The sequence below is a fragment of the Danio rerio genome, chromosome 17 (assembly GCF_052040795.2).
Source record: "Danio rerio strain M-AB ecotype USA chromosome 17, GRCz13ab, whole genome shotgun sequence".
Classification (NCBI taxonomy): Eukaryota; Metazoa; Chordata; class Actinopteri; order Cypriniformes; family Danionidae; genus Danio; species Danio rerio.
Genome location: NC_141037.1, coordinates 9,672,501 through 9,686,298, shown reverse-complemented (window position 1 = coordinate 9,686,298; position 13,798 = coordinate 9,672,501). Strand labels below are relative to the sequence as shown.

The 13,798-nt window shown below is 33.1% G+C and overlaps 1 protein-coding gene across 2 annotated transcripts in view; it reads left to right on the top strand.

Moving 5' to 3' along the window:
* The first annotated feature begins 4,326 nt into the window (after positions 1-4,326).
* Positions 4,327-13,798, top strand: part of krtcap3 (keratinocyte associated protein 3) — a 17,494-nt gene continuing 8,022 nt past the window's right edge. The window contains exons 1-4 of one of the 2 annotated variants that reach the window (XM_087290097.1): positions 4,327-4,413; positions 7,714-7,898; positions 10,563-10,622; positions 11,899-12,096. In XM_087290097.1, coding sequence (XP_087146223.1) covers positions 4,401-4,413; positions 7,714-7,898; positions 10,563-10,622; positions 11,899-12,096 — 456 coding nt within the window. In that variant the 5' untranslated portion in view covers positions 4,327-4,400. Of the gene's footprint in view, positions 4,446-7,713; positions 7,899-10,562; positions 10,623-11,898; positions 12,097-13,798 lie in introns of both variants that reach the window. The other variant, XM_087290098.1, reaches the window with a different exon arrangement.

Sequence of the window (13,798 nt, the reverse complement as noted above, 5' to 3'; positions counted from 1 at the left end):
AGCACAGCTTCGTCTGGCAGAGAAACAACTGACTCTAACCAAACTGCATCAAACCAAGGCCAATGACTTGAGATTCGCCTCCTAAAGGCTACGCTCAGACAAGCTACTCTCTCTATATCAGATGAGGAAGTCTGAAATTATTGTGGAGTTTTTGACATTAAGTCTTTTTTTGATTTACATCTATATTTGAAACTTATTATAAATATCCTCAATGTACAGTGTTGTAGGTCTCAGATGCTTTTATTATTTATTATTATTATTATTATTTTAATAATTAAAATTTTTTTAGTTTTCATTTCAAATAAAAATAAAGTTATATTGACCCCACGCTGGCTATTCTACTTGTCGCTCTTTACATATCTATAGTTCTACATTGTGATGTCCTATCCTGTTTGAGCACTGGTTATCCAGATTTAGCGATCCTGAAAAGTTCCTATCCGGATCAGATCGATCCAATCCGATGTTGTTTTGAAAAACTGGCTCAAAAAGTAAGCTGGATTACGTGATCAAGGATCGCAAAAACAGGATTACTAAATCCGGATAAATTTTATCCAGATTAAACGTTTTGAAAAACCGGGCCCAGGTGTTTTAAAGGCCTGTTGCAAAATAACAAATCACAGTAGATTCTAAGCACCCTTAAGTGCTTTCAAGAAGTCTTTAGAATTTTTTTATTAAAAGTAAATGTGTTCTATCTATAGATATAGTTTCTATCTATCTATCTATCTATCTATCTATCTATCTATCTATCTATCTATCCGTCTGTCTGTCTGTCTGTCTGTCTGTCTGTCTGTCTGTCTATCTGTCTGTCTGTCTGTCTGTCTGTCTGTCTGTCTGTCTGTCTGTTTATCCATCTATCCATCTCTCTTATCAACCTATCTATCTATTAATCTATCCATCCATCCATCCATTCATCGACCTGTCTATCTATCGACCTATCCATCCATCCATCCATCCATCCATCCATCCATCCATCCATCCATCCATCCATCCATCCATCCATCCATCCATCCATCCATCCATCCATCCATCCATCCATCCATCCATCCATCCATCCATCCATCCATCCATCCATCCATCCATCTAATGTGTGCGTATATATGTATATTTAATTTTAATAGTAATAAACTGAATCATAAGAAAGTTAACATTGAGAATAGTTCACAATAAATTTAATATCTAGAGACTCCTTGAACCATCCAAGATGGTTAAAATAGTGTGATTTGTTATTTAATATGATTTAATTATAATGTATAGTAATTATTCATTCATTCATTGTCTTGCCGGCTTAGTCCCTTTATTAATCTGGGGCCGCCACAGCAGAATGAACCACCAACTTATCCAGTATATGATTTACCTTAAATGTTTATGTTTTGTCCCATTACAAAATTACACAAACTAACACTAGTTTTTTTTGAACGAGTGTTTTCGAGGAGTCTCTAAATGACAGGAATATTGTGAAATATTCTCTGAATCATTTTATATATGAAAAATAAAAATACATGTGGGCGAAAAGGTTGTTGTTTTGAGTCCTAGCAGGGTCAGCTGGCATTCCTGTGTGGAGTTTGCATGTTCTCCTCGTGTTGGCATGGGTTACCTCCGGGTGCTCCGGTTTCCCCCACAGTCCATAGACATGCTATAGCATTCCCAGACTGATTTTGTGTGCATGGTATATGGTCACGTATATCGATATGTATATAATATAATATAATATAATATAATATAATATAATATAATATAATATAATATAATAAATTATAATATAATATAATATGGCAATGCAGTGGTGCAGTAGGTAGTGCCTCACATTAAGAAGGTCCCTGTTTCGAGCCTTGGCTGGGTCAGTTGGCATTTCTGTGCTGAGTTTGCATGTTATCCCCATGTTCGCGTGGGTTTCCTCTGGGTGCTATATAATAATTAATTATTCATTTTAATTATAATATGAAATAATCATATATTAATAAATATTTTATATCAAATTTTAACAATATAAAATATTTTGTAAAACAAAAATTAGATGCAAAAAATGTAAGTATCTGCTAAAAAATAGTAACATTGCTTTTGGCTAAATACTTTTGGACTACTTTAAACAATAAATATATTTTTCTACATTTAAAAATAATATAAACTGTCTGAAAACATGGATTTTATTTGAAGTTTGTTCAGTTTTTTTCATTCATTTTGTCATGCTTTCTGTATAACCAAGGAATAAGACCTGTTCATGATTTCTTTATGTTTTATCAGTACCCCTTGACCACAAAACCAGTCATAAGGGGCCTTTTTTTTATAACATAACATAATATAATATAATATAATATAATATAATATAATGTGGTGACGCGGTAGCGCAGTAGGTAGTCCTGTCGCCTCACAGCAAGATGGCCGCTGGTTCGAGCCTTGGCTGGGTCAGTTAACATTTCTGTGTGGAGTTCTCTCCGTGTTCGCCTGGGTTTCCTCCGGGTGCTCCAGTTTCCCCAACAAGCCTAAAGACATGTGGTACAGTTGAATTGGGTAAGCTAAAATTGTCCATAGTGTATATGGAATAATTTGGTGTTCATTCCACTGTGGCGGAATAAAGGAACTAAAGAAGGCTGAAAGAAAAAAAATGAATAATATAATATAGCCCAAAATACACCACTGCAACATAAGACTGATTTTATAGTATAGTGTCGAATAGACTAGAATAGAATAGAATAGAATAGAATAGAATAGAATAGATTATAGATTAGAATAGAATAGAACATAACGCATTTTTCAATGTTCTGCTGATATGTGTTCACGCTTTGTTTTACTCCATGATTTGCTCAGTGCTGATATAGGGTGTGTCTTCGGCATATGCTAGGACTTTGGACACTGTCGTTGTTTTTATGAGTGTCAGTGGATCACAGAAGTCAGCTCTATCATTGTTTAAATAGTTTGCATGGACAGACAGATGCCAGACACTGTTTTACTGCTGTAGTTTATGCAGAGAAGCTAAATATACTTCTGCATTAAGTAGGAAAACAGCACAGCCATAAGAGGAGATTATGAGTTTGTATTATAATGGCTGTATGCAAAGCCAGCAGTTCATAAAACACGAGTCATAGTTTATTGATTTTATATTTTAATTAACCGTTTCTAATCAAGTCAGAGTTTATTAAATGCATATACAATGAAATAAACCAGATCATTTTTGCAGCTCGCTAAAGTAACTCAAATTTAAAGATAGAGTTAGAAGAAAATATATGCGTTATAATTATAAGTCAAAGACAATAAACTAATGTTTTGTGTTTACTTAGGCTATTAATCGAAATATTATATTACAAGGATAAATCATATTTCGCTTCCCCACTCAGAGGATGAGGTGATAAATATGATTTATGCATATAATATTTATATTAATAGTCTAATTTTGTTTGTGTGTTTTTCATGTATTTAAATAGATTTTTTATCAATACTTAAAGAACTGAGTACAGAACAATACAAATACAAAGAAGAAAGAAAGAAAGAAAAAAGGTCAGGGGTGTAAAAAAACTAATATAATTAAGACAAACAAATATACTCTCACCGGCCACTGTATTAGGTACACCTGTCCACATGCTCATTAATACAAATTTCTAATCAGCCAATCACATGGCAGCAACTCAATGCATTTAGGCATGTAGACATGGTCAAGATGATCTGCTGCAGTTCAAACCGAGCATCAGAATAAAGAAGAAAGGTGGTTTAAGCGACTTTGAACTTGGAATGGTTGTTGGTGCCAGTCGGGCTGGTCTGAGTATTTTAGAAACTGATGATCTACTGGGATTTTCACACACAACCATTTTTAGGGTTTACAGAGAATGGTCAGAAAAAAAAGTATAAAATATCCAGTGAGCGGCAGTTCTGTGGGCACAAATGCCTTGTTGATGCCAGAGGTTAGAGGAATGGCAAGACTGGTTCCAGCTGATAGAAAGGCAACAGTAACTCAAATAACCACTCGTTACAAATGAGGTCTCCAGAAGAGCATGTGTGTACCTATTTAGGGTGTACCTAATAAAGTGGCCGGTGTGTGTTTGTTTACGTATACATAGGCTACCTAAGAAACGGTAAGGGCCTTGTAGAATTACAGAATCGTAAAGGTTTCAAGTAAAAAAAAAACCGTTTTTTGCTTTATGTTGTTCGTGTAATGATCTAGCTATTTTAGTATAGCAAGACAAAATGTTTCTTGGTTAATAAATTTGCATCTGTGAAGTGAGTTTGGAGGACGGAGATCTATTTTCACAGTGAATCATTGTGAGTGGATGACCTTTGTACTCTGGCTCCTCCCTCTTCCGCTGCACAGGTAAGTTGCGCATGACGTCAGAGCATGAAGGGAGGAAACTGGCTGTGTATGATCTCCAAGTTTTTCCTTCCAAACAGAGGCTAAACACACGGATAAAGATATGTGTGATTTTGGTAAGAACGCCATTTTCTTCGTTTTATTGCAGGTACGGGAGTTATCCTTGTTTTATAGTTTGATTGAAGCCGTAAAAGAGAAAAGACTCCAACAAGCTAACAGTTATTTGTTCTCGTAAAGTACGAGGCTGGTGGAATATTTACATTGACCTCTTTTATTTTTGGAGAAAGTCATATTTATAAACTGGATTGAATAATATTTGAGAATTATGTGATTTAGACAGAATTTCGCTCAAACTAACAAACGAAGGAAAATGCTTTACCTTCATACACATATATAAACATGAAAACACATGAAAAATACTATAGTACTTTATAGTACACGCTGTAGTGTTTTTGAACCGTACTTGTGCATGGTGCATTATATACTGTATGTATTGTGGTTTATATAACAATTTAGCAATGGAATTCTACAGCACACAGTTTTAATGACTATTTTGTAGTAACAAATACTGTAATGCACTTGAGTTTTACTACAGTAAACTGCGTTGTGTTGTAGTGTAATATACCCTACAGTTGTAGAATACATAGTATTTGGTAAATTGGTTTATGTTAGGAATTTAGCAACCATGGAATTACCACAACAGATTAATTCAAGTACTTCACTTTAGTATAGCTCAAAAACACAAAATTATTTACTATAAACTGGGAATGTTAAGCCAATGTGTGTTACAGATAATTTTTATGGTTGCAACACAAAGTTCAAGCTTTATTGAAAATAAACACTACAAGTTAACTTTTCCACGACTGATCAAAAATCAGTGCAAATACCCAGTTAGCACGTTTTTTTTTTTTTTGCAATTCAGTGACATCTTGAAATGATATTTCACCCAAAAATGAAAACAAACTCCTTTTGAATGAATGAATTTCTGTATTTAACATGGACAATGCACAAAAATTGCATTAACCTCAAAGAGGAAAGATGCACTGTGCCAGGTTGTAGCAGGATTGCTATTTCCACCTGCAGTCCCTGGACAGGTAAAAATTCAAACAATAAAATCCAATTAATTAAAAAGTCAGTTTAAAACATACAGGCATAATCCCATGTAAACTAAAACACTGACAAATCAAAAACATCTCACTCAGTGTTTGCGCAAAAACCACCTCCTAGTCAGGCGTGAAAACATCTCATGATTTGTACATGTGATTATTTCTGATGGGAGAGAAATCCATTGATTCGCGGCTTTATAAATAAAAGAAGATTGACCTAAAAAGGTCTTGTGTCTAGGGACAATAGATTTCCCTCTTACCACAGAATGTGTCATTTGCAATGTTTTCTCTAATTTGGAATTTTTGTAACAATGGAGACGAAAGATTGTGAATAAAAATAAATAAATAAATAATAATAAAATATATATATATTTAATAATATATGTATATTTAATACTATATGTATTTAATAATATTATCAAAACTTAAGAGATCTTTTTTTTAAGATATTAAAGTGATGGTACAACCAAGGCTTTTTATCATGAATTTTAAGTGCTCTCTTGAATAATGATTCCAGTGGTGTTAAAGATGATTTACATGCCTGAGACCAGCTAGTTATACAGTACAACAAATGTAGAACAATCATCCACTCATTCATTCATTCATTCATTCATTTTCTTTTCGGCTTACTCCCTTTATTAATCTGGGGTCACCACAGCAGAATGAACCGCCAACTTATCCAGCACATGTTTTACGCAGCGGATGCCCCTCCAGCTGCAACCCATCACTGGGAAACACCCATACACTCTCATTCACACACATACACTACAGAAAATTTTAGCCTACCCAATTCACCTGTACCGCATGTCTTTGGAATTGTGGGGAAACCGGAGCACCCAAAGGAAACCCACTCGAACACAGGGAAAATATGCAAACTCCACACAGAAACGACAACTGACCCAGCTGAGGCTCGAACCAGCGACCTTTATGCTGTGAGGCAACAACACTACCTACTGCGCCACCGCATCGCCATGTGGAACAATCATAGTATTTAAATACATACCAGGGGCCTGATAGGTCAGATAATCTCTGATATGTTTAAAATTGTTTGAATCTCAGTGTGGTAGCAAGTTTGTTTTAATATGAATTTTAAAATTAAGGTTTGAGTCCAACGTGATGCCTAAATATTTGAATTCAGTGACGTTTTTAATAATTTGCCCTGTTAAAAAAATTCTAAAACATTTACAACTTTATACCTATTTGAGAAACACATGGATACAGTTTTTTTCACATTTGAGGTGAGATTTGAATTTTGCAACCTTTTAAAAACATTTTGCATTTCATTTGTTAATTTAGTAGCGACTTCTATTGGATTTCGTTCCATAAGTGTAAAGCACAGCATCATCAGCGTACATTAATGAATCAGCATCCATGCATAAAGCTGCATTGACGCAGTGGCGCAGTATGTAGTGCTGTCGTCTCACAGCAAGAAGGTCGCTGATTCGAGCCTCGCCTGGGACAGTTGGCGTTTCTGTGTGAAGTTTGCATCTTCTCCCTGCGTTCGTGTGGGTTTCCTCCATGTGCTCCGGTTTCGCCCACAGTACAATGACGTGTTGTACAGGTGAATTGGATATAGGCTAAATTGTCCGTTTCCCAGAGATGGGTTGCAGCTGGAAGGGCATCAGCTGCGTAAAACATATGCTGGATAAGTTGGCGGTTTATTCCACTGTGGCGACCCCAGATTAATAAAGAGACTAAGCCAAAAAGAAAATGAATGAATGCATAAAGCTGGTAAATAATTTAAATAAATACTAAAAAGTAAAGGTCCTAAAATAGGTCCCTGAGCGGCACTTCTAATTTAATTGGTTTAAAGGTTTTAAAATTTAAATTTAAAATTGAAACCCTGAACACATTGACTCCGATCCCTCAAGTATGATTTTATCCAATTTAGTGTTTGCTTTGAAAGGTCGTAATTGTTTATTTGTTAATTAAAATATCATGGTTAACAGTATCAATTGCCTTGCATAAATCAAGAAAGACTGCTCCCACCACTCCCCCTTTATCTCAGTTTGTCTTTATCGTTTCTAAGAAGTAACAGCAAGCTGTCTCAGTTGAATTTTTTTTTTTTTTAAACCAATCTGCATTTTTAAGTTAAATAAGAAGATATTTTGAAAAGTGTTGGAAACCATTGACTTTTTAATAGTAGGACAAACAAACACTATGAAAGTCAATGGTTACAGGCTTCCAACTTTTTTCAAGATAATTTATTATAAGTTGTGTTTGTGACAGGTGAATGGTGTAAAAGATGATATCATATCTTATTTAGTGTGATTTTTTGAAAACACTGAATGAAATCATGCTCTTTTCTAGACAAGCAGAAGGGCCCTGGGCGGCTGATGAAGAAAGGACTGACCCTCATCGTCATTGGTCATGTTAACTTCATCCTCAGTGCAATTGTCCATGGCAGTGTGTTACGCCACGTGTCCAAACCAAGCAATGAGATCTCTACAGAATACACTGTATCAAACATCATCTCCGTCTCATCGGGACTGTTGGTAAATATATACTTCTCCTACACCTTATTTTTGGTCTCTCAACTTTTGGTGTTATTTCATGTCATGTATATGTGTGATGCTTTCTACATCTCGAGAGATTATTCGCTCAGAAAGTGTATGATCAGTGCATGTCTCTTGAATGTAAATCAAAACGGGGTGGTGAGTTTATTTATATTTTAATAAAAAAATTAAGTGTTTATGCCAAGAATTTACATTCAGTAACTTTACATTTATTTTCAGTTCATCCACTGTCTGAAAACTCAAGCTTATTCAATATAAGTTTATTTGTATAACACTTTTTTAGGAGTCTCAAAAATAATACATTTATAAACGACAATTCATAGATCCACATCACCATTCACATTCGCAAAATCTAAATCGTAAATTTAAAACACGATTTAAAAAAACACAAATCCAATTCATAATTTTAAAACACAATTTGAAAACACACAGATGCAGTTTGTCATTTCAAAACACAACTTAAAAATACAAATCCAATTCGTAATTTCAAAATGTGATTGGAAAACACACAAATCCAATTCACAAATTCAAAACACAATTGAAAAACACACAAATTCAATTCACAAATTCAAAACACAATTGAAAAACACACAAATATAACTCGAAAATTCAAATCACTTCATAAACACAAAAATCCAGTTCACAAATTCAAAACACGATTAAAAAACTCAAATTCAATTCATAAATTCAAAACATGGGGGGTGTGTGTGTGTGTGTGTGTGTGTGTGTGTGTGTGTGTGTGTGTGTGTGTGTGTGTGTGTGTGTGTGTGTGTGTGTGTGTGTGTGTGTGTGTGTGTGTGTGTGTGTGTGTGTGTGTGTGTGTGTGTGTGTGTGTGTGTGTGTGTGTGTGTGTGTGTGTGTGTGTGTGTGTGTGTGTGTGTGTGTGTGTGTGTGTGTAAGCAAATCCAGTTCATTTGGCGAAAATATATATGATTTTTACTTGTGAATTCTTGTGAATTGTTTACAAATTGGATATTGTAAATGTGAATTGTGCTGTGTGTGCGTGATTTTTATTTTGTAAATGCATTATTTTTGAGTCTGATCTGGTTCCATACTTTTTCATGATAATTATTGTTTCAAAGAATCATTGCTTTACAAAAAATTGCACAATATGTCATTACAATCAAATGTTGATGCTTTAAAACATCCATAAAACTATCAAAAAATAAATTCGGATTAATTGATTGGTTTAATCCAAACCCTCTATAGAGACAGGATTGCTTTATTTGGTAAATATATGTTTTTTATACTAGTTATATTTATACACTAATAATTGAACATAAAGAGGTATGCTTAAGTTTCTTCTTGACACACAAGAACAAGCCTCAATAGTTCTTGCAGAAGCTCAAAAATGAAACTCACTTTTCATAATGAATCAACCATCTGTGACTGCGCTTAAATATTGAGATAAAGTGGGTTTTATATTCACACATTCGTTGATTTTTTTTTTTTGAATAGTGACAACTTCTGACATGCTGCTTTTGAATATTCGGTGTGGAATCACATGCAAGTATGACTTGAAAACACAAAACAACATTAGTACCATTTATTTGACTGTGAACAATGTTGTATTTTGATAGTCATTGGCTGTTAATATGATCTCTATTTAGAATTTGTAAAGAATACTTTTCTAAAATTGTATTATTAAGAAAAAAGTCTGAATGGGTGAATATGAAACCAACTTTACCTCTATGTAATGCTGATGTAAATGTGAGCTTTCATTTTTGTTTTTGGAAGAATTTTTTGAAGCTTTCAGGGAGTAGATTTTCAATGGAGAGACAGAAATTCCTAAGATTTAATTACAAACATCATCTTTATTTGTAAACCGAGGATGAGCAGTTTGTTGGTTTTATAACAGTGTTAGGTTGAGTAAATGATATCATATTAGCATATACAATATTGGCTTAAGCTGTTAGAGGAAAGTGTATTTTTAAATACAGTTGATGTCATAACTAAAATTACATAAAAAAAAAAAAAGTATAAAAAAAAAAATATATATATATATATATATATATATATATATATATATATATATATATATATATATATATATATATATATATATATTTATATTTATATTTATATTTATATATTTATTCCACATGAAATTGTCACAGTATTTCATATAATGTTGTCTCTTATGGAAAGTCCTATATATATATATATATATATATATATATATATATATATATATATATATATATATATATATATATATATATATTTTTTTTTTTTTTTTTTTTTATATATATATATATTTTTTTTTTTTTCTTGAATAAAAGCAGATTTTTTAAACAAATTTTAAAGTAAATAAAACTATTTGCCCTGCCTTAAGTTTTTTCCTATTGTCTACAGATCAAATAACTTGCAGAAGTAACCTTACTTCCCTAGTTAAGTCTTATTAGTTATTAGTTATTAAAACTATTATGTTGAAAAATGTGTTGAAGTCTGTCTACTCTCCGTTAAGCAACAGTTGGAAAATATTTTTAAAAGAATTAAATTTACACATTAGCACTAATAATTTTCAATTCAACTTTATACAACAACACATTCAACGTATGCTTCCTGGGCAGTTTTAACATTTTCTATTTAAGAAAATGAAATGCTCAAACCAAGTCATGTTAATCTTTTTCTGTTTCTCAGAGCATTGGAAGTGGAATTGTTGCCATATTGGTGTCAAGGAATATTGCCAATTGGAAACTAGTAAGTAAGACATACAGTCAAGGCCAAAATTATTCATACCCCTGGCAAATTCTGATTTAAAGTTACTTTTATTCAACCACCAAGTTTTTTTTTTTTTTTTCTTGACTGGAAATTACATGGTCTTCTCCCAAAAGATAAACATATTCTTGTGGAAAACCCTATTTTTAACATTATCAGAGATCAATTTTTTTTTATCTGGAAAGGCTTTAATGAAAATATTTTTAAATGTGAATCCTTCCTAATTTGTAAAGTTTTTATAAAAGTTAAAGTTAAAGTTATTAAACCACTGTTTTACATCAGAATTTGCCAATTATTTGAATGAATAATTTTGCTTGTCTGCATGAGTGACAGTTTTGTAAATACATTACCTGACAAAAGTCTTGTTGCCTACCTAAGTTTTATGAACAACAAATAATAACTTGACTTGGCCTTTTGAATTATTTTATTAGGAGAGTAAGATCTCACTTTGCTTAGTCACTTTGCTTAGTTATTTCTGTCACTGAACAGAAATAATGCCCAGTATAGAATATAAAGTCATGGTGCAGTGGAAAAAGAGTTAATATTGTGTCTGACTCCATCATGAGCTTGGAGGACTGCATCCATACATCTTTGCAATGACTCAAATCACTTATTAATAAAGTCATCTGGAATGGCAAAGAAAGCGTTCTTGCAGGACTCCCAGAGTTCATCAAGATTCTTTGGATTCATTTTCAATGCCTCCGCCATCTTCCCCCAGACATGCTTAATAATGTACATATCTGGTGACTGAGCTGGCCAATCCTGCAGCACCTTGACCTTCTTTGCTTTCAGGAGCTTTGATGTGGAGGCTGAGGTATGAGAAGGAGCGCTATCCTGCTGGAGAATTTGCCCTCTCCTGTGGTTTGTTATGTAATGGGCAGCACAAATGTCTTGAGACCTCAGGCTGTTGATGTTGCCATCCACCCTGCAGATCTCTCACACACCCCCATTCTGAATGTAACCCCAAACCATGATTTTACCTTCACCAAACATGACTGATTTTTTGAATAATCTTGGGTTCATGGTGGTTCCAGTAGGTCTTCTGCAGTATTTGTGATGATTGGGATGGAGCTTAACAGATGATTCATGAGAAAAAATCCACCTTCTGCCACTTTTCCAAATGATGAACTAGAAACCAAGTTATTATTTATTACTCTTACAACTGGGATCGAGGACAAGACTTTTGTCAGGTAGTGTATACTGTAAAATGCCACGTTTCTGCAGTGTTTGACAGCTCTGTTGTTCTGCTTTTCTGTAGCACATCGGTCTGTTAGTGAGTTCCTTTCTGAATGCTCTGCTCACGCTGGCGTGTTTACTGGGGCTGATTCTGGCCATCAGTTTGACCATTTCAGGAGACGGGTCAGCACTCATGAAAGGATGTAATTCCACTAATATGCCTGTGAATGCACGCTCTCCGGTCATCGTCAACTGCCCTTTTGATGCCACACGCATCTATGTGAGTCTTATCTTGAAACTAAACCCGTTTGAAATATATCTGTAGTCAAAATCATTCGCCTTCCTATGAATTTTATTTTTTAATTATTTTATTTTTTAAATATTTCCTAAATGATGTTTAACAAGAGCAAGAATATAATATTTTTATATTTCCTATAATATTTTTTTTCTGGAGAAAGTCTTATCTGTTTTATTTCGGCTAGAATAAAAGCTGTTTTAAATTTTTTTTTAAACATTTCAAGGTCAAACGCATTAGCCCCTTTTAAGCGATATATTTTTTATATAGAACAAACCATTATTATACAATGACTTGCCTAGTTAACCTATTAACCTTGTTAAGCCTTTAAATGTCATTTTAAGCTGAATACTAGTATCTTGAAAAATATCTAGTGAAATATTATTTACTGTCATCATGGCAAAGATCAAATAAATCAGGTATTAGAAATGAGTTATTAAAACTATTATGTTTAGAAATGTGTTGAAAACAATCTTTCCTTAAAACAGAAATTGTGGAAAAAATCTAATAATTGCAATTTAACAGGAAGGCTAATAATTGAGTAAATGAAATTGGGTAATAAAATGCTTTAACTGTATGTATGGGCAAAAGGGAAAATGTGTTTACAGCATCAAAAAGTGAGTACACTAGGGTTGGGTCGATAGACGATCACGATGCTGAGCCAGCATCACAATCCTCTGCTCCACCCAGTGGCGTAGCGCAAAATGTGGGGGGCCCCCTGCACAGATTATTGACGGGGGCCCCTGGTGAAGCCGCGGAAATCACAGGGAAAAGATGGAAATATTTAAAGACTATTTATTTATTTAATTTGTTATTTATTTATTTTTTACATACATTTTATTACCTTTTTGTTGTTACTCACAAAGTGTAAACAATGATTTAAAAGTTTTTTTTTTCTTCAAGAGTTGTTGTTTGTTCATTTAAGGTAAGTAGTTTGAACAAACACCAAACATTTTTTTGAGTGTAATACAGCTTTTTTTACATCAGAATATGTCCTGTTTATGTGTTTTTTCTGTTGAAAAAAAAGAATAATGACATTGTGAAATTATATTTTTCTTACCATTTTATTACCAAAAAAAATTTTTTGTATGTATCAGTGTAGCAAAATTATTTACCCCAACAAATATTTTCATGAATATTTAAACAAGAATTATTTGATAAAATATTAAGACTCTATTTGTTTAATTTATTTAATTATTTATTTATTTATTTATTTATTTTATTCATTTTATTTTATTTCTATTCTTTAGTTTTTTTTATAAATCACAAAGTGTAAATAATTCAGATATTAAATGATAATAAAGCAGGGTTTATACGGTCCTGGAAAACCTGGAAAAGTCATGATATTTCGAAAAAGGCATTTTCCAAGGTCTGCAAAAGTTTTGGAAAAACAAATAAACCCAAAATGTTTTGGAAAAGTCATGAAAATGTGTTTAACAATTATCTGTGTACTTGAATATATTTGAGAAGAACTTGACTTATACTTGACACTTTATTTAATGTGTAAACTTTTAAAAAATATGATGGGTAAAAGAAGCAATAACTTCAAAAATCAAAAGAATTTTCAGCTTCGTCTCTCTTTCACTCACTTTCACTATAATTCATGATGCATTTTGAGTGTCGTGTCCAGAAACAACATCCAACTGCAGAGGTAAGATTTTATGGGTGCTAAAGGCAAATTTAATCT